Source organism: Procambarus clarkii, chromosome 25 (assembly GCF_040958095.1).
Source record: "Procambarus clarkii isolate CNS0578487 chromosome 25, FALCON_Pclarkii_2.0, whole genome shotgun sequence".
In the NCBI taxonomy this organism is placed as follows: Eukaryota; Metazoa; Arthropoda; class Malacostraca; order Decapoda; family Cambaridae; genus Procambarus; species Procambarus clarkii.
In genome coordinates this window covers 23,274,992-23,297,548 of record NC_091174.1, presented here as the reverse complement: position 1 = coordinate 23,297,548, position 22,557 = coordinate 23,274,992, and the positions used below count along the sequence as shown (strand labels likewise).

Sequence of the window (22,557 nt, the reverse complement as noted above, 5' to 3'; positions counted from 1 at the left end):
CCTTATTTTGCACTGCTTGCATTTTCAGCATGTTAGTTTTCTTTATGGTGTGTAGTGGTACTGGGGGATACTCTAGATGCGGCCGAACTAGAGCCTTATATAGGTATATCTGGATGTGTACTGAGGCTTCGGAATCTCCTCAGTTTTCCTAAGGCTGCTTTGACTTTGTTTAGTCGGCCCCTTACATGAATTTGTACCCCTGTACTATTTATCATGAGTCCCAGTATTCTACCTACCTCCGCATATTGGATCGGATGGTTGTCAAGGATAATGGGGTCTGGGTTTCTTTTCGCAATGTGTATCATCTGAAACTCTTGTTTATTTGTGCTAATTTTCCATTGCTTTTCAAAGTTGTTTATGAGTTCAATTGCTGCCTTGGTCTTGTCGGCTAGTAGCGGCTTTGATGGTCCCAGTTGGCATATTATTTGGGTGACATCGTCAGCGTATGTGATGTATTCTCCATGCTGGGGTAGGTCAGCTGTGTGTGTATATATATATAATATATATATATATATAATATATATATATATATATATATATATATATATATATATATATATATATATATATATATATATATATATATATATATATATATATATATATATATATATATATATATATGTTGAATAGATTGGGGGAGAGGCAGCTTCCTTGTGGAACTCCACTTTTCAGTTCTATTATATCACCCAAGTAGCTGCCGATATTAAGCCTAGCAATTCTGTTGTCTATAAAGCTGCAGAGCGTAGCAGTAAATCTCTCAGGAGGTCCTAGCTCAGATATCTTATATTTTAGGCCTGTGTGCCACACTTTGTCGAAGGTTTTCGAAATGTTTCTAAGCACTATATTACACTGATCTTTTTTCGACACTGAGTTTGCTATATGCTCGTTGATCAGGGCTATAGGTGTATGGGCCAATCTGTGGTTTCTAAACCCATGTTGCCTGGTGTTATACTTCTCTTCCTCTTCCATGTACTTCACAAGTCGGTGATTGATTATTTATATTTTCGAATATTTTGCTTGGTACTTCGAGGAGGGAAATTGACCTGTAATTTTCAGTTTGGGTTGGGGGTTTACCTGGCTTGGGGATTAATCTTATTGTGGCATTCTTGAAGTATGTGGGGAATAGTCCAGATGCAGGAGCTGCATTTACTATACATATGTACTGATGGAGTGCAATCAGTGGTAGGTTGGATAATACCATCTTATTTATCTTGGTGTTGACCGGCGCCTTGTTCTTGAATCCCATGATGGTTTTATGGACCTCTGCAATGGTTATGTGTTTCATAAGGTGGCATTCATTGCGGATGTTGTTGAGGTCTATTGTCTATGTCGGGAGTAGTGCTTCAGCTCTGTTCTCCACTTGATTTGTAATTTCCCTTTCATTAATGAGGCACCAGCGACCACCTACCTGCCGAACTGGTAGTGGAGGCTTTGACCGCACCTAGCGTGAGCGGGAGTGGGTGTAAGAGGTATAGGGGAAAGGAGGAGTGGGAGTAAGAGGAAGTGTAGGGGGTAGGGGCTGTGGGAGGAAGAATAGGTGTAGGGGGAAGGGGGAGTGGGAGTAAGAGGAGGTTTAGGAGGAAGGGGGGGGGAGTAAGAATAGGTGTAGGGGGAAGGGGGAGTGGGAGTAAGAGGAGGTTTAGGAGGAAAGGGGGGGGGAGTAAGAATAGGTGTAGGGGGAAAGGGGAGTGGGAGTAAGAGGAGGTTTAGGAGGAAGGGGGGTGGGGGTAAGAGGGGGTGGGGGGTAAGAGGGAGTGTAGGGGCTAGGGGGAGTGGGAGTAAGAGAGGGCGTGTGTAGGGGGAAGGGGGAGTGGAAGTAAGAATAGGTGTAGGGGGAAGGGGGAGTGGAAGTAAGAATAGATGTAGGGGGAAGGGGGAGTGGGAGTAAGAGGTGTAGGGGGTAGGGGGAGTGGGAGTAAGAGAGGGTGTGTGTAGGGGGGAGTGGGAGTAAGAGGGGGGTGTAGAGGGTAGGGGGTATTGGAGTAAGAGGAGGTGTAGGGAGAAGGGGAAGTTTTTTTTTTCTACCACAGACGTGGCCACACATTTACAATGCTAAGCAGCATATATACATTTTCTTCTGTCCTCCATGTACAGGGTGAGAGATGTGTTAAACATATAGCTCAAGGGTTTATTGAACAATCAACCATAGAAGGGGATTCGGTGCTTTTAAAATGATAAGCTGACCTACATACGTAAATACATAGATGCACAGATTTACGTCTGTCCTACATAAAGTGTTCGATATGTCTTTTACATAGTGTCATTAATGTACATTTACAAAGGTGAAATGTAATTCTGATCAGCTTCCATATTTGTTTTATACACATACATATACATACACATGCACGGGAGTGGGAGTAAGTGGGGGTGTAGGGGTAGGGGGAGTGGGAGTAAGAGGAGGTGTAGGGGTAGGGGGTGTGGGAGTAAAAGGAGGTTTAGGGGGAAGGGGCGGCTGGGGAGGGAGGCATAAGCTGAGGTAGCAGATGCACAAGGAATTTGTAACTCCATTGCAAGAAGGAGTTGCAATGGAGGATAAAAATGGATGAGTACTAAGAGATGAAAGAGAAAAAGAATAGGTTTCGAGAGAGTTGAAAATTTGGGAAGAAGGATAAGAGAAGAGACACAGAAGAGGATCACGAATGAGGGAGATAAAGAGAAATCGTCGGAAGGAAAGGAAGTGACAAAAAGGTAGTAGGGAGAACCGGTGGGGAAAGGTGAAAAGGAGAAGAGGAGGGATGGGAAAAATAGGAAAAGGTGAGGGATGGAATGTTTCAAGAGGTGAGTTGTGAATAACAGAAGAGCTAGAAATGAATGAAGGAAAGAGTAAAGGAAGAGAATGAAGCGGAAATGAATAATGGAAAGGGGATAATTGGTGACAGCTTATTGAAGATAGTTTGGAATGAGGGACTGAATGATTGGAAGTAATGTTTCCAAGGAATATAGGTGATGGGTTGATAATTAGAGGATGGAAGGGGCGTTCAGTGGGATGGGAAGGATACTGGGAGAAGGCACGGTAGGGGATGAGGCTAGAAGTGTTTGGGAGGGGAGGGGGGATGTTGGGAGGGGTAGTGTGGCTGCGGAAAAGGGAGTGAGGCTGATAACCAGAGCGACGGCCCGGAAGTGACGCTGTCTCTCCCATCTCTACATGTGCATCAACTTACGCATACATGTGAGCGTAATCGTTGCAATACAAGCAGACGTGCGTTATGGGTATAGCTGTACGCAGGAAGTTAGCTCAATTCTGTGTTTGTCTAAAGTGCAAGAGGGATTTATCTCCGGCAATAAGCTGTTTTTCCCGTTCAGTATGCTTATGTGCGCAGATATATGCGTTTTATGATGTGTTCCTTCATGTTGATATGTGTGTATTTACATCAGCCTATATCAATATTATGGTCAGCGTTTAAGATCGTCAGAGAAGCGTTTTGTACATCAAAGAGCCAAGCGATAACACAACTGGGATTCGTTTCCTCAACCAACAATACTTCTCAACACGGGTGTGGAGAAGTATACAACACAATACAACTACCGCATGTAAATAATCTTAACGAGAAGACATGATACAATAAACAAAATCTCTCTAATCCTTGTGATTCACAATTCGTAGTTATGATTAAGCAGAGTGAATATTTTTAATGAAAAAACTGACTTCACTTAAACTGTTAAAACAGCAAGTCACTAAATAAGACCATCATCTTGGGACGTGAGTGTAAGGTTTACAATACTATATTGCAATTTTTACTCTATTTCAATGTAGATACTATTGGCCAATAGTAACTACATTGCAATAAATATCAACCAGGGGAATAATAATTAAGACAAGAACAGGTGAATCTAAACCAACCAATACCTGGGGAAATGGTTGGAGGAATACCGTATTCTTCCAACCAATATGGACGAATACGGAAACCTCCACCATACAATTAAATTTTAAGTTACTTAAACTAACGTAATAAATAGTTCACTTGACCTTCAAAAGATTTGAGCCTAACGAGTTAGAAAGCAATGAGCAATAATAAATTATATATTAATACTTTACACTAATTATCATAAAAAGCCTCTGGGACTTGTTAGATAAAATAAAAAATTTATAGAAATCTGTTTTGATTTTAAACCTAACTTGAAAGTTAAGCCTTGTTTTAGAAGATCATTTTGCTTGATAGGCAGAACTTGTTTAAATGTTTACTCTAGCTCAAATTAAGTCTTGAAATCAAATAATAAACATATTTAATTACTGATAAATTATTATTAGAGATAATCAGCATAATTTTTCCTCTAATGAACGTAGCTGTGATATTGAAGATTAAGTAAATGCTGCTAAGTTTAAAATAAAGTTTTCATACATAACTATTAATGTAACAATCAAGCTGTAAGACAAAAACATTGTAATGTAATTATATCATAGTGACACCTCACGCAAGTCTACATAACGATGTAAAATTTATTTATTTTCCTGTGACAAATACTCCTGTAATTAAATTGATTTTCCTTCTTTGTCAGTCTGATTCAATCAAAATTCCTTAAAACCAATATAGGAAATGTTATAACCCCCATTCTTTTTCTTGTGGCCGATTTCCTTGAGGTTGCTAGTTCACAGTTGTATACTGCCGGCAACTCTGAGAATGACGGGCGAATGATTGAATGTTCAACACTAAAAAAAAAATTAGTTTTAAAATTGGTAATATCCCAAGAAAATAATATATTAAACGCGAACAATGAACAACAAATTATTTGTGTTCATAGAGTACTTTGTTTACTGTTTAAATTTGTTCAAAAAATTATTTCGTAATGCCGGCAAGGTGTTTGTGTGTGAGGCGTGTGGTTGTGTTGTGTGAGGCGTGTGGTTGTGTTGTGTGAGGCGTGTGGTTGTGTTGTGTGTGGCGTGTGGTTGTGTATTCACCTTGTTGTGTTTGCGGGGGTTGAGCTTTGCTCTTTCAGCCCGCCTCTCAACTGTCGATTAACTGTTTACTAACTACTTTTTTTCCACACCACTCACACACACACCCCAGGAAGCAGCCCGTGACAGCTGACTAACTCACAGGCACCTATTTACTGCTAGGTAACAGGAGCATTCAGGGTGATCGAAACTTTGCCCATTTGTTTCTGCCTGGTGCGGGAATCGATCCCGCGCCACAGAATTACGAGACCTGCGCGCTATCCACCAGGATACCAGGGCCCCCTACCAGGTGTGGCGTGTGGTTGTGTTGTGTGTGGCGTTTGGTTGTGACGTGTGGCGTGTGGTTGTGTTGTGTGTGGCGTGTGGTTGTGCTGTGTGTGGCGTGTGGTTGTGCTGTGTGTGGCGTGTGGTTGTGTTGTGTGTGGCGTGTGGTTGTGTTGTGTGTGGCGTGTGGTTGTGTTGTGTGTGGCGTGTGGTTGTGCTGTGTGTGGCGTGTGGTTGTGCTGTGTGTGGCGTGTGGTTGTGTTGTGTGTGGCGTGTGGTTGTGTTGTGTGTGGCGTGTGGTTGTGTTGTGTGTGGCGTGTGGTTGTGTTGTGTGTGGCGTGTGGTTGTGCTGTGTGTGGCGTGTGGTTGTGTTTTTTGTGATATTTTGTGAAGCTGTATCGTGTGTTGCTGTTACTTGGTTGATACCTGGTTGATGGGGTTCTGGGAGATCTTCTACTCCCCAAGCTCGGCCCGAGGCCAGGCATGACTTGTGAGAGCTTGGTCCATCAGTCTGTTTTCGAGCGGCCCGCACGCCCACATACCCACCACAGTCCGGTTGGTCCGCACTTTTTTTTTTTTTGTTAGAAAACAGTCTAGTTTTCTCTTGAAGATGTCCACGGTTGTTTCGGCAATATTTCTTATAGTCGCTGGGAGGACGTTGAACAACCGTGGACCTCTGATGTTTATACAGTGTTCTCTGATTGTGCCTATGGCACCCCTGCTCTTCACTGGTTCTATTATGCATTTTCTTCCATATCGCTGTGTTGTGTGTGACTGCACTGTGTGCTTCAGTGTAGTTTGTAGTTTTGTTGTGTGTTGCGTGTGGTTGTATCAAGTCTGGTTGTATTATGTGTAGTTGTGTTTTGTGAGGTGGTGTTTTGACTGGTTGTGTTGTGTAGTTGTGATGTGTGTAATTGTGTTGTGTATGATTTTGTAGAGTGTGGTTGAATTATGTGTGTAACTGTGTTTTGTGTTTTCGTGTTGTGTATGGAGGTGGTGTGTGGTTAAGTTGTGTTGAAACAACACAACATTATGTTGTGGTTATCTTGTGTGTTGTTTTGTTATTTGTGGTTTTAATTGAGCTATTGTATTGCGTATGGTTTAATATATGTATGGTTGAATAGTGTGTTGATGAGATGTTTGTGATTGTATTGTGCGTTTTTGTGATGCGTGGTTGGGTAAGTTATGGTTGTGTTATGTACTCACCTAGTTGTGCTTCTGTTGGTTGAGCTTCGGCTCTTTGGTTCTTTCTTGTTTAGTCAATTTTATCTACATTTAAAACTATGTATGGTGTCTACCTCCACCACAACACTCTCTAGTGCATTCCATTTGTTAACTATGATAATCACAATGATAAAAACATTTTTTATAATCTCTTTGTGGTTCATTTGGGTACCAAGTTTCCACCTGTGTCCCCTTGTTTGTGTTCCACCCATGCTAAATAGTTTGCTTTTGCCCATCATGTTAATTCCTCTGAGAATTTTGTAGATGGTGATCATGCCTCCCCCAAACACTTCTGTCTTTCAGAGACGTGAGGTTTAATTCCGGTAGCCTCTCCTCGTAGCTCCTGTGTGTACTCTCGGTTCTGGGACTATTCTGGTTGCATATCTCTGAATCTTCTCTAACTTTGTCTTGTGTTTTACTAGGCGTGGAATCCCGGCTTGAGCTGCATACTCCAAGATTGTTCTGACATATGTGATATACAAGGTTCTGAATTATTTCTTTCTAAAGCTTCTAAAGGTAATTCTTATGTTGGCCAACCTAGCATATGTCGCTTATAATATTCTTTTGATTCGTGCTTCTGGGGACAGGTTCGGTGCGATATCACCCCCTGATCTTTCTTTCTAATGGATTCTTGAAGGATTTTCTCCTCCCAGATGGTACCTTGTGTTCAGCCTCCTGCTCCCTTCGCCTAATTTCATTACTTTACACTTACTTGAGTTAAACTTCAGTAGCTATTTTCTAGACCATTTCTCCAGTTAATCCAGGTTGTCCAGTAGTCTCTGTCTATCCTCATCTGTCTAGAATCTTTTCATAATTTTTGCATCATTAACAAACATTGAGAGGAATGAGTCAATACCTTCCGGAAGATCGTTTACATATATCAGGAACAGGATGGGTCCAGGTACAGAGCCCTGTGGGACTCTGCTGGGGATATCTCGCCACTCTGATGTCTTTTTTTGTTGCTTAGATGCTCCTTTATCCACTGGAGCCCCTAACCTGTTATTCCTGCCTATTTCTCAGGCAGGAATGTGTGTTCTGTCGATTGTAATATTATATATCATTTTGCTGAGTGATATTTAATTGTGTGAATGGCGGTTGTATTGTGTTATCTTGAGATGATCCTCGGTCCTCGACCAGGCCTCCACCCCCAGGAAGCAGCCCGTGACAGCTCACTAACACCCAGGTACCTATTTTACTGCTAGGTAACAGGGGCATAGGGTGAAAGAAACTCTGCCCATTGTTTCTAGCCGGCGCCCGGGATCGAACCCGGGACCAAAGGATCACAAGTCCAGTGTGCTGTCCGCTCGGCCGACCGGCTTGTGTGTGGTTATAATATGTGTGGTTGTGTTATGTGTGGTTGTGTTGTGTTGTGTTGTGTCACAACAATGGTAGTGTTTTGTAAAGATTGCCGTTCTAAGCAATTAGATAATAGAACTTTGAACTATTCACTTTATAGAGTCGGAAATTTTTTAGTTGTCTTGTGTGTGGTTATATTTTGTGTGGCTGAGTTGTGTGTGGCTGTATTCTGTGTGGTTTTCTTGTGTGTTTGTGGTTGTCTTGTGTGTGGTTGTCTTGTGTGTGGTAGTTTGTGTACTCCCCTATTTGTACTCACCTATTTGTGCTTGCGGGGGTTGAGCTCTGGCTCTTTTGTCCCGCCTCTCAACTGTTAATCAACTGGTGTACAGGTTCCTAGGCGTATTGAGCTCTATCATATCTACATATGAAACTGTGTATGGAGTCAGCCTCCACCACATCACTGCCTAATGCCTTCCATTTGTCAACTACTCTGACACTAAAAAAAATCTTTCTAATATCTCTGTGGCTCATTTGGGCACTCAGTTTCCGCCTGTGTCCCCTAGTGCGTGTGCTCCTTGTGTTAAATAGCCCATCTTTATCTACCCTGTTAATTCCTCTGAGAATCTTGCACATGGTGATCATATCCTCCCAAACTCTTCTGTCTTCTAGCGACGTGAGGTTTAATTCCCGTAGTCTCTCCTCGTAGCTCATACCTCTCAGTCCGGGTACTAGTCTGGTGGCAAACCTTTGAACTTTTTCCAGTTTGGTCTTATGCTTCACTAGATATAGACTCCATGCTAGGGCTGCATACTCGAGGATTGGTCTGACATAGGTGGTATACAAAGTTCTGAATGATTTCTTGTACAAGTGTCTAAATGCCGTTCTTATGTTAGCCAACCTGGCATATGCTGCTGATGTTATCCTCTTGATATGGGCTTCAGGGGACAGGTCTGGCGTGATATCAACCCCCAGGTCTTTCTCTCTCTCTGACTTGTTGAGAATTTCATCTCCCAAATGATACCTTGTAACTGGCCTCCTGCTCCCTACACCTATCTTCATTACATTACATTTGCTTGGGTTAAACTCTAACAACCATTTGTTCGACCATTCCTTTAGTTTGTAGGTGTTCTTGAAGCCTCAAGCAGTCCTCCTCTGTCTTAATCCTTCTCATAATTTTGGCATCGTCAGCAAACATTGAGAGGAATGAGTCTATACCCTCCGGGAGATCGTTCACGTATATCAGAAACAGGATAGGCCCGAGTACAGAGCCCTGTGGGACTCCACTGGTGACTTCATGCCAATCTGAGGTCTCACCCCTCAATGTAACTCTTTGCTTCCTATTGCTTACGTATTCCCTTATCCACTGGAGCACTTTACCAGTTACTCCTCCCTGTCTCTCCAGCTTAAGTACCAGCCTCTTATGGGGAACTGTATCAAAGGCTTTCCGACAGTCCAAAAAAATGCAGTCTGCCCATCCTTCTCTTTCTTGCTAAATTTTTGTCACCTGATCGCAGAATTCTATTAAGCCTGTAAGGCAAGATTTACCCTCCTTGAACCCATGTTGGCAATTTGTCACGAAGTCCCTTCTCTCCAGATGTGTTACCAGGTTTTTTTCCTCACGATCTTCTCCATCACTTTGCATGGCATACAAGTTAAGGACACTGGCCTGTAGTTCAGTGCCTCTTGCCTGTCACGCTTTTTGTATATTGGGACCATATTAGCCGCCTTCCATATTTCTGGTAGGTTTCCCGTCTCCAGTGACGTACTATACACTATGGAGAGTGGCAAGCAGATTGCCTCTGCACACTCTTTCAATACCCATGGTGATATCCCGTCTGGACCAATAGCCTTTCTCACATCCAGATCTAACAGGTGTCTCTTGACCTCATCTCTCGTAATTTCGAACCCTTCCAAGGCCGCCTAGTTTACTGCCCCCTTTCCTAGCACAGTGACCTCACCATGTTCTATTGTGAAGACCTTCTGGAACCTCTTGTTGAGTTCCTCACACACCTCACTGTCATTCTCTGTATACCTGTCCTCGCCTGTTCTAAGTTTCATTACCTGTTCTTTTACTGTTTTTTCCTCCCGATGTGACTGTGTAGTAGCTTTAGATCGGTCTTGGCTTTGCTTGCTATATCATTTTCATAATTTTTCTCTGCTTCCCTTCTCATGCTAACTTACTCATTCCTGGTTCTCTGTTATCTCTCTCTGCTTTCTGGCGTTCTGTTATTTCGGAAGTTCCTCCACGCCCTTTTGTTCAGTACCTTAGCTTCCATACATGCCCTGTTAAACCATGGATTCTTCTTTTGCTTCTCGGATTTTTCCCTTTGGGCCGGGATGAACCTGTTTACTGCCTCTTGACACTTTTGGGTGACATAGTCCATCATGTCTTGTACCGACTTAGCTCTGAGGCCTGTGTCCCCTGTGTGTGTGGTCGTGTGTGTGTGTGGTTGTCTTGTGTGTGGTTGTTTTTGTGTGTGGTTGTCTTGTGTGTGGTTGTCTTGTGTGTGGTTGTTTTGTGTGTGGTTGTTTTTGTGTGTGGTTGTCTTGTGTGTGGTTGTCTTGTGTGTGGTTGTCTTGTGTGTGGTTGTCTTGTGTGTGGTTGTCTTGTGTGTGGTTGTCTTGTGTGTGGTTGTCTTGTGTGTGGTTGTCTTGTATGTGTGGTGTTATGTGTGTGTGGTGGCGTCGATTTGGGATCGCTTCTTTGTGTTGTGTGTAACCACGTCCCTGATCATGTCCCTCTCACTGTCCTTGACCATGTCACTGTCCCTGACCCTGTTCTCCCCTTCCCCAACCGGTCCTCTGTCATTGTCTCCGGCCCTGTCATTGTCCCCGGCCCAGTCACGGGCCCTAGCCCTGTCACGGGCCTCGGCCCTGTCACTGGCCCCGGCCCTGTCACTGGCCCCGGCCCTGTCACTGACCCCGGCCCTGTCACTGGCCCCGGCCCTGTCACTGGCCCCGGCCCTGTCATTGGCCTCAGCCATGTCATTGGCCCCGACCCCTGTCACTAGTTCCGGCCCTGTCACTGTCCTCGGCCCGGTCACTGGCCTCGGCCCGGTCACTGGCCCCGGCCCGGTAACTGGCTTCGGCCCGATCACTGGCCCTGTCTCTGACCATTTTCCAGACCTTGTCACTCACATTATTTATTTTCTAATATCTTTTATTTATCCCTGACGTTGTTCATGTACTCTCCTTCTTTCTGGAATTCTCATTATTGCAATGATTGTGCTAGTGCAGCTCAAACCGAATCTTGCCACTGAATTTTTACAAGACAAAGACAGTGGACTTATATACTGTGGCTCGCAGAGTCACAGTATATAAATGTCTTCAGGCAGTATATAATGCCTCCAGGCATTAAACGCACATAGTAGTAACACCCAGAAAATAGTCAGTGATATTCGAATGAATATTTTTGCTGCTAAAACATGAAAACAGATTTGAAATTAAATTCCTCTGGATACCATGATATGACACTGTTGATATGTTTGCAAAGACAGCCTGTAGAGAGTCACCAATACCAGAAATTAATATGGGTGTTTCATTAGCAGTGACAAATAAAATACCTAAACAAATATTTGATGAAAATCTTACTGACCTATCAAATTCATAAAGACCTGAATGCTGTACAATTAAACATTATGATAAATATCGTGAGGAGACATTCATACATGGAACTTATAGAGCAAGAACTCGGCAATGTGATGTTATAGTGCACAGAATACACCTGGGATATAGACGTACCATGTGTCAACTTTATATATATATATATATATATATATATATATATATATATATATATATATATATATATATATATATATATATATATATATATATATATATATATGACAATGTCAGACCACGGAGGAAAAATGAAACAGGAAATTTCCTTAAGTACTTTCGGGTGGAGGCCTGGTCGAGGACCGGGCCGCGGGGACACTAAAAATCCCCGAAATCATCTCAAGATAACCTCAAGATAATGTTTGTGATAGACAAAAACCTCTCCTTATCCCTGACGTAATCTTTGGCACTCTCTCCCTGTCCTTCTTGTTGCAACCTGCTCTCGCACAAGACAGTACATATATGTCTTATTACTTATAGTTACTAATTCGCTTATAAGTACATATGTGACATATTAAACGCCATCTTTTTTTTCATGGCACTAACTTTTTCTCTCAGTTTTATTAAACAAAAGAGATTTTATACAAAAGTTGATAATATCCTGAGTTACTTTACAATTTATTTAAATATTTTAGTTTTGTTTTATTATTTTGATAAAACTGTAATATAAACTGTAACTGTAATAAAACTGTAATAAAATAGCTCAGTACTAATTGTAATAGCTTAACATACTTAGAAGGTTAGGTTAGGTTGTGGTTTTCTATTCAGCTTTTTAAGGTAAACTCAAATATTCACAATATATTAGTATGACATATATACACTTATTCATAAGCAAGATATTGACTATAAGAAAGTGCGAGAACGGGTTGCTTCTTATCCCTGACCATGTCAGAGACACTGTCCTCCTTCCTGGCCCTTGTCCTTATCCCGGACCTTCTCCTTCTCCTTGGTCATATTCACTACACTGTTCCCTTCCCTGACCCTCTCTTTATCCCTGACCTTGTCCGTGATGCTCTCTTCCTGACCCAAGCCTAATCCCTGACCTTGTCTGTGATACTGACCTTCCCCCTGACCCCAAGCCTAATCCCTGACCTTGTCTGTGACACTGACCTTCCCCCTAACCCCAAGCCTAATCCCATACCTTGTCTGTGACACTGACCTTCCCCCTGACCCCAAGCCCTGACCTTGTCCGTGGTACTGACTTCCCCCCCCCCCTGATCCTCGCATTATCCATCATTCTTGATCTACCTCTAGGCCTCACACGTTATATTAAGAAATGATTGAGAAAATTTATATGGACCATTATTGTTTTGAAGTCTGTTTATGTATTCGTTACTTTAATTCCTTAGGAAACACGTATCTTTCATTATATTAAGATGCTAGACATTGGTCGAAATTATACAAATTATTTATAATTACTTTGAATTTTTATAAGATTATTTACATTCCATAAAATATTATAATTCCAATTATTCTTCAATAATTACACTGTACCGATCTATATGAATCCAAAGTTTACATTTATTTGTGTTAACTTTTTCCAGTTAAAATATTACAATTAAAATAATATTTGAAATACAATTTTTTTTAATAGGCAACAAAACTGTAAAAAACAAGAAAATACAACCAGTCCATACTTGATTGTTAGACGTATTGACCACTTGGCCAAGAACGGAATGAAATGGAATTATCAGGACTAAGTGCCAAGCCATTGCGACTATATAGAACTTGGAAGGGGATCAGGAAAAGGATTTGTGATGGGACGGGGGAAAAGAAATGGTGCCCAACCACTTGAACGGTCTGGATTAAACACCGACCTGCATGAAGCAAGACCGTCACTCTACCGTCCAGCCCAAGTAGCTGAAGCATTTTGCCAAGAGCTGATGCGGTTATTTTGCATCGTTAGTTGGAAACTAACAGGTTTAGCGTTGGTCGTATAAACTAAAGACCACAAGATGATTATTTTGGCCAAGACAACAGTTTAATGATCCACTAACAGACAAATGTTTGTCTTTGTCAGAATCTGTGACTAGAAATTTCTAGAAAATGGTGGTACATAGACTCATTAAATTTATGCTGAGCAATACCTTTCCGTGCACATATCCTCGTTCTATATAATCAATATTTTAACATCAAGAGAAACAGTTCAACGTCAAATAATGTTGGCAAGAAACTCTGAACAGCTTCATAAATCTAAGATGGCAACCCATCATCTAAACATAGGGTCGTTGGGTGCACAGTGTGCAAGTATGCAACCTGGCCCCTCAGGCCGGCCTCATCAACATAATCTGAGAACGCACCTCAAGCTAAGTTCATTCCATCCAACGGCTGACCCCAAAGATGCCTTCATCAATTTGTTCAGTTTTCAATCTTCATTGAAAACAGAAATTTATTCATATATAAGTAAATATTATTATATATTAGCATATTATGCTTATTTAGGCATAGTTTTTATTAGGTTAGATGTTTAGGTTCTACTTGCAATTATGAGCACTTATAGTAGGCGGGAGAAGCATTTGCAGAGTTGAAATTCTAACATTCTAAGAGCTGTCGTCAGTGAAGCACTGTTCCAGAAAGATTCGAACATCATCAGTTGGGAGTCATGTGTGAAGTGCTTCTCACTCATAAACAGTGTGTTTGGCGGCTGCATGAAATGACCATTTTACTTTTGTTAATGTGTACAACTGCAAATATGGAAAGTAAAATCTGAATAAATATGTGTAATTCTTTTGACTATTTTCGTAGCCTTTACTCAATTTGAGCCTCGTTCACTTCCCTCCAGTGTTGCAAACAGTCAACGTAACCAAAGCACCTTACTTGACCTTATCTAGACATCACTGTGCCTAAACCTACAATATATAATAATTTAATTAAATTTTGAGAGAAACCGTTTGTTATTAGACTATGAACGATTGATCTTGCAAGTTGGTTCTCAGATGTATAAGTCAAACACTGATATATTATTATCTGCGTAAGTCAACATATGATTTATGGTCTCTGGGGAGGGATGAGTTCGAGATGATGTCGTATCAAAACAAGCCATGAATTCAAAGAACGTGAAGGTCCATGTATGTAGCCGTTCAAGGGTTCACAATAATCCCTGCCCTTGTATTTTTTTCGTATGTATGTTTCATAATTTCTATAATTATTGTATATATTTTTAGTAAGCTTCAAGAACTCGTATCACTGTCAACATTTACACTCACCTTATAGATTTTTCAAAAATTTTACGTTTACGTTTACTAACCTCTTGGTCACTGAACTAAATCTTTTTGTTTCTGTACATCAATTTTACGTTTATACAAGCCTTTGAATGTTATATGTGAGGTGAGATAATTGTATTATTTAATCTGAATATTTCATCACCAGTTAACCGCAACAGATTTGCCGAAATAACGTTACATCATCATGCAAAATATTTTACCAAATATTTTAATGTTCACATAAATATTACGTAAGTAATCAGTATGTATGTTTATTTCGTAAAATGTTTATTTTGTAAAAAGTCAAAATTGTATGCTGAAAATTACTGCTAGATTCCCAAGGGATATCTAACACATACAGTGCCCTCATGATAAGGTGGAGAGAGAGAGAGAGAGAGAGAGAGAGAGAGAGAGAGAGAGAGAGAGAGAGAGAGAGAGAGAGAGAGAGAGAGAGAGAGAGAGAGAGAGAGAGAGAGAGAGAGAGAGAGAGAGAGAGAGAGAGAGAGACCGAGAGACAGAGAGAGAGCGAGAGGGAGATACCGAGAGACAGAGAAAAATGATATGAGATACTCACTAGTCATGAGATCTCTTGCTAGCGCTGATTGCTGTAGGGACCTGAGGTGACGCTGGTACAGCCTCTTCTGTGCCAGTAAGGCCTCAGCCGACTTGAGCTTGGCCCTGGCGGCGACCGTAGCAGGCGACTCTTGCTGAGAGTTCACTGAAGGACATTCACTCGGCGGTAGCTCCGAGGATCCCCTGCGAGGAATTGTAGCGGGTACTTGATCCTTATTCTCAGACGCTTGTTGCCTATAACAATAGAAGCTGAATAAGTTTAAGTTTTATTCATGTGTGTGTGAGTGTGTGTGTGTGTGTGTGTGTACTCACCTAGTTGTACTCACCTAGTTGTGCTTGCGGGGGTTGAGCTCTGGCTCTTTGGTCCCGCCAGGTTCCTGAGCCTATTGGGCTCTATCATATCTACACTTGAAACTGTGTATGGAGTCAGCCTCCACCACATTGCTTCCAAATGCATTCCATTTGTCAACCACTCTCACACTAAAAAAGCTCTTTCTAATATCTCTGTGGCTCATTTGGGCACTCAGTTTCTACCTGTGTCCCCTAGTGCGTATGCCTCTTGTGTTAAATAGCCTATCTTTATCAACCCTGTCGATTCCCTTGAGAATCTTGAATGTGGTGATCATGTCCCCCCTAACTCTTCTGTCTTCCAACGTATATGTGTGTGTGTGTGTGTGTGTATGTGTGTGTGTGTGTGTGTGTGTGTGTGTGTGTGTGTGTGTGTGTGTGTGTGTGTGTGTGTGTGTGTGTGTGTGTGTGTGTGTGTGTGTGTGTATGTGTGTGTGTGTGTGTAAATCACGAAGGTTGACACGTGATGAAAAATGTGACAGTGTCAGACCACGGAGGAAGAATTGAAACAGGAATTTCCTTAAGTACTTTCGTATTTATTAATACATCTTCAGAAGGGTGTATTTAGTGTATAATACCCTTCTGAAGATGTATTATTAAATACGAAAGTATTTAAGGAAATTCCTGTTTCAATTCTTCCTCTGTGGTCTGACACTTGTCATATTATATATATATATATATATATATATATATATATATATATATATATATATATATATATATATGTTGAGTAGGGTGAATTATATATATATATATATATATATATATATATATATATATATATATATATATATATATATATATATATATATATATATATATATATATATATATATATATATATGTCGTACCTAGTAGCCAGAACGCACTTCTCAGCCTACTATGCAAGGCCCGATTTGCCTAAAAAGCCAAGTTTTCATGAATTAATTGTTTTTCGACAACCTAACCTACCTAACCTAACCTAACCTAACTTTTTCGGCTACCTAACCTAACCTCACCTATAAAGATAGGTTAGGTTAGGTTAGGTAGGGTTGGTTAGGTTCGGTCATATATCTACGTTAATTTTAACTCTAATAACAAAAAATTGACCTCATACATAATGAAATGGGTAGCTTTATCATTTCATAAGAAAAAATTAGAGAAAATATATTAATTCAGGAAAACTTGGCTTATTAGGCAAATCGCGCCTTGCATAGTAGGCTGAGAAGTGCGTTCTGGCTACTAGGTACGACATATATATATATATATATATATATATATATATATATATATATATATATATATATATATATATATATATATATATATATATATATATATATATATATATAACTGAAAACTTCACACCCCAGAAGTGACTCGAACCCATACTGCCAGGAGCACTATGCAACTGGTGTACAGGAGGCCTTAACCACTCGACCATCAGTGACCGTACAAAAAGTGGTGATAGGCGAGGCTATTTGAACCACCTCCCCGACGGCACTTTGATTACCATCAAAGTGCCGTCGTGCAAGAGTGCGCTCTTTGCGTCAAAGTGCAAAGTACTGTTTTTTGGACTCCGTGACGATACAGTGTAGGACTGTCCCTTGTGTTGAGTAGGGTGAACTCGCCGGTGTGAGGACCATTGAACGCGGATGACGTATAACAGAAAAGATAGTGGACTTACCGGGATAGAAGACTGCAGAACTTATCGTATTAATGTACTGTGCGAAAGTGACACTTACAGTGTACATATGTGTGTATATACTGATAATATAAGTATAACTGGCGACGATGCAGATTAGTATTGTTTACTCCCGTTATATTTGTCATGATTACTAGTTACTGCCTATTCTTGATAACTTGATAACTTACTATTGACTTGGGGTGGGATCTTTGAAGAAGAAGCACTAAGCCCATACACAGTGATTGAAATAAAGAACCAGGACACTGGCTCAGTGAGACTGTAGCACCTGATTACTATGTTGTGATTACCGTACCCTGAAAACCATACCATAAATACCATACCCAGATTACCATACCTTGATTATTATACCCTCATTACAATACCCTGATTACCGAATCCTGACACCCATTCCTTGAATACCATACCTTGTTACCATTCCCTGATTAATTTAATGATTCGAATGTATTGTATGTGAGAGCCTTCGTATGTGATATTGTATGTGCGAGTCTTCGGATAACTGGAAATCTGGCAAGGGCATGGTGTTAGGAACGTGTTTTATCTGGTGGTTAGGGCAAGGGGTGGGAACGATATGTTTATTCTAGGCTTTAGGGCATGGGTGAGAACAATGTGTTTCATATTGGGTATAGAGCAAGGTGAAGGAACAATATTGTGCTGGCGGGGGTTGAACTCTGCTCTTTCGGCTCGTCTCTCAACTGTCAATCAACTGTTACTAACTACTAATTTTTTTCATACTCACACACACACAGGAAGCAGCCCGTAAATGATGTCTAACTCCCAAGTACCTATTTGATGCTAGATAACAGGAGCATCAGGGTGAAAGAAACTCTGCCCATTTGTCTCTGCCAGCGCCCGGAATCAAACCCGGGCCACGGGATTACGAGTCCCGCGTGCTGTTCACTCGGCTACCAGACAACATGTGTTTCATCTTGGGTGTAGGGCAGGTGAAGGAACAATGTATTTCAGATGAAGTCCGTTGATAGAGTAATTATGTTCAAATGATATCTACACAATAAGTTTTGGAGTACTGTATTGAGAAGGATTCTTGCATTTTGTATTGAAATCATACTGAAAGCTTTCAATAGAAAATGCATGAATTGAGCATCAACTATTTTAATATAAAGTAATATTACCTCATATTCCCTGATAATAAAGCATAATTAGAAAGTAATAATCAATTAATTGTTTTACATCCTTGTTCAGCCAGAGTTCATGCTTTAAAATTTAGAATAAAATTTTAAATAAAACAAATAATTTTACAATGATTATTACAGAGATTTTCTTGTTTATTAATGTGTTGATTATTTGTTGTACTTTATGGCCTCTTGTCCAGGAATGTGGTGAGAGGTGTGCCACACGTTTATCATGGTGCTATTATATATCGCCTTTTATACTCTCTGTGTTGCACGAGGGTTGGCGAGCCTTTAGCCCCTAAATAGCAGTAGCTGTTATTGGTTAGCGGGGTCTGGGCGACATGAAAGGTGGCCGGAGGTGTAGGATAAACAGCCCACCATTACTCTGCTCTGCCACCAGGTGGACTCAGCTGGTTGGCGCGCGCGAACCTCGTCCTCTCACTTACACCCCTTCGTACGGGGTTATTTTGAGGGCCTTATCATCTATTGGTTGTGTTCATTTAGGGTCAGAGAGACAGAGACTATCGCGTGAATGAGATGTGGATGTTAGATATTAACGGTGTGTTCTTGAGGGAAGGGGGAATATTACAAGGGAGGCTCTGTCACTCAGACAATTGGTAAACAAACATGTCGATGGGTAACGCGCTGGCTGGGATATTCTTGTCACTCCCTAAGTACGATCTTTTTCAGTCAGCCAGCACTGCTCAGAACTAACATCAGGTCCAAATACAAGGCCAACGCTGTTAAGCTGTAAACGCAGCAAATTACGTATATATTATTGTCATAACCCGTGCAGGGGCAATAAGGAAAAGTGCCAAGTGGCTTACGTAGCGAACTTGAGAGAATAAACACAAGAGAACGAAGCTTAAGATGGAGGTGAAGGGGATGATGATGTTTCTCACTGTGGAGGGGCGCGGCAGCTAAGTGTTTCATAACAAACTGTGAAGTATTACAGCTGATGAAGGCCGGAGTGTGGGAGCAAAAAGTTGAATGAACGTGAAATACGATCAGCTTACGCCGCTCACCACCGGGATTACTTTACTCATGCATAAGGCAGCCAAGGGGCCAAGCACGCGATAGGAAGTGAGAAGAAATATCATACATAAATTATACACACACACGAGCGAGACCACAAAGGAATTCCTCCAGAAGGATGAGACAAGAGAGGAGAGAATCATGGTAGTAGGTGCAAGGGAGAAGTGCAGGGAGAGAGAGAAGGAAAACAGTAGAACCAGTCCCAACCCCGACAATCCCAGAGGCGAGTAAGAAACCCACAACAGCAGCCCCAGACAGGAGTGACAACCCCCCCCCCCCCCCGCGCCCGCACAATCCACTCCAATCAAAACCTCCCCATCCTTGTCTCTCTCTAAGTGCTTGGTTAGGGACCACATATGCGGAGATACCTTCATCATGGGGTACCTTCATCAGGAAGTACCTTCATCAGGAAGTACCTTCATCATGGGGTACCTTCATCAAGAGAGACCTTCATCAGGGGGTACCTTCATCAGGAAGTACCTTCATCAGGAGGTACCTTCATCAGGAAGTACCTTCATCAGGAGGTACCTTCATCAGGAAGTACCTTCATCAAGAGACACCTTCATCATGGGGTACCTTCATCAGGAGGTACCTTCATCAGGAGCTCCCTTCATCAAGAGGTACCTTCATCAGGGGGTCCCTTCATCAGGAAGTACCTACATCAGGGGGTACCTTCATCAGAGGGTACCTTCATCAGATGGTACCTTCATCAGGGGGTACCTTCATCAGGAAGTACCTACATCAGGGGGTACCTTCATCAGAGGGTACCTTCATCAGGGGGTACCTTCATCAGAGGGTACCTTCATAGGGGGTACCTTCATCAGGAGGTACCTTCATCAGGAGGTACCTTCATCAGGAAGTACCTACATCAGAGGGTACCTTCATCAGGGGGTACCTTCATCAGGAGGTACCTTTATCAGGAAGTACCTACATCAGAGGGTACCTTCATCAGGGGGTACCTTCATCAGAGGGTACCTTCATCAGAGGGTACCTTCATCACGTGGTACCTTCATAAGGGGTATCTTCTTCAGGAGACACCTTCATCAGGGGGTACCTTCATCAGGGGGTACCTTCATCAGGGGGTACCTTCATCAGGGGGTACCTTCATCAGGGGGTACCTTCATCAGGGGGTACCTTCATCAGAGGGTACCTTCATCAGGGGGTACCTTCATCAGGGGGTACCTTCATCAGGGGGTACCTTCATCAGGGGGTACCTTCATCAGGGGGTACCTTCATCAGGGGGTACCTTCATCAGGGGGTACCGTCATCAGGGGGTACCTTCATCAGGGGGTACCTTCATCAGAGGGTACCTTCATCAGGGGGTACCTTCATCAGGGGGTACCTTCATCAGGGGGTACCTTCATCAGGGGGTACCTTCATCAGGGGGTACCTTCTTCAGGAGACACCTTCATCAGGGGGTACCTTCATCAGGGGGTACCTTCATCAGGGGGTACCTTCATCAGGGGGTACCTTCATTAGAGGGTACCTTCATCAGGGGGTACCTTCATCAGGGGGTACCTTCATCAGGGGGTACCTTCATCAGGGGGTACCTTCATCAGGGGGTACCTTCATCAGGGGGGACCTTCATCAGAGGGTATCTTCATTAGGGGGTACCTTCATCAGGAGGTACCTTCATCAGGGGGGTACCTTCATCAGGGGGTACCTTCATCAGGGGGTACCATCATTAGGGGGTACCTTCATCAGGGGGTACCTTCATTAGGGGGTACCTTCATCAGGGGGTACCTTCATCAGGGGGTACCTTCATCAGGGGGGACCTTCATCAGAGGGTACCTTCATCAGAGGGTACCTTCATCAGGAGGTACCTTCATCAGGAGGTACCTTCATCAGGAAGTACCTACATCAGAGGGTACCTTCATCAGGGGGTACCTTCATCAGGGGGTACCTTCTTCAGGAGACACCTTCATCAGGGGGTACCTTCATCAGGGGGTACCTTCTTCAGGAGACACCTTCATCAGGGGGTACCTTCATCAGGGGGTACCTTCATCAGGGGGTACCTTCTTCAGGATACACCTTCATCAGGGGGTACCTTCATGAGGGGGTACCTTCATCAGGAGGTACCTTCATCAAGAGGTACCTTCATCAGGAGGTACCTTCATCAAGAGGTACCTTCATCAAGAGGTACCTTCATCAGGAGGTACCTTCATCAGGAGGTACCTTCATCAAGAGGTACCTTCATCAGGGGGTACCTTCATCAGGAGGTACCTTCATCAAGAGGTACCTTCATCAGGGGGTACCTTCATCAGGGGGTACCTTCATCAGGAGGTACCTTCATCAGGGGGTACCTTCATCAGGGGGTACCTTCATCAGGAAGTACCTTCATCAAGAGGTACCTTCATCAGGGGGTACCTTCATCAGGGGGTCCTTCTTCAGGAGACACCTTCATCAGGGGGTACCTTCATCAGGAGGTACCTTCATCAAGAGGTACCTTCATCAGGGGGTACCTTCATCAGGGGGTACCTTCATCAGGGGGTACCTTCATCAAGAGGTACCTTCATCAGGGGGTACCTTCATCAGGAGGTACCTTCATCAGGGGGTACCTTCATCAGAGGGTACCTTCATCAGGGGGTACCTTCATCAGGGGGTACCTTCATCATGGGGTACCTTCATCAAGAGGTACCTTCATCAGGGGGTACCTTCATCAGGAGGTACCTTCATCAGGGGGTACCTTCATCAGAGGGTACCTTCATCAGGGGGTACCTTCATCAGGGGGTACCTTCATCAGGGGGTACCTTCATCAAGAGGTACCTTCATCAGGGGGGACCTTCATCAGGAGGTACCTTCATCAGGGGGTACCTTCATCAGGGGGTACCTTCATCAAGAGGTACCTTCATCAGGGGGGACCTTCATCAGGAGGTACCTTCATCAGGGGGTACCTTCATCAGGGGGTACCTTCATCAAGAGGTACCTTCATCAGGGGGACCTTCATCAGGAGGTACCTTCATCAGGGGGTACCTTCATCAGGGGGTACCTTCATCAAGAGGTACCTTCATCAGGGGGGACCTTCATCAGGAGGTACCTTCATCAGGGGGTACCTTCATCAGGGGGTACCTTCATCAAGAGGTACCTTCATCAGGGGGGACCTTCATCAGGAGGTACCTTCATCAGGGGGTACCTTCATCAGGGGGTACCTTCATCAAGAGGTACCTTCATCAGGGGGGACCTTCATCAGGAGGTACCTTCATCAGGGGGTACCTTCATCAGGGGGTACCTTCATCAAGAGGTACCTTCATCAGGGGGGACCTTCATCAGGAGGTACCT

General features: G+C 42.8%; 1 protein-coding gene across 1 annotated transcript in view; it reads right to left on the bottom strand.

Annotated features, from left to right (window-relative positions):
* The window catches only part of LOC123756575 (doublesex- and mab-3-related transcription factor 3), an 87,901-nt gene that overhangs the window by 22,850 nt on the left and 42,494 nt on the right, over positions 1–22,557 (bottom strand). Inside the window, exon 3 of the mRNA XM_045739820.2 lies at positions 15,080–15,312. Coding sequence (XP_045595776.1) covers positions 15,080–15,312 — 233 coding nt within the window. The remainder of the gene's footprint in view (positions 1–15,079; positions 15,313–22,557) is intronic.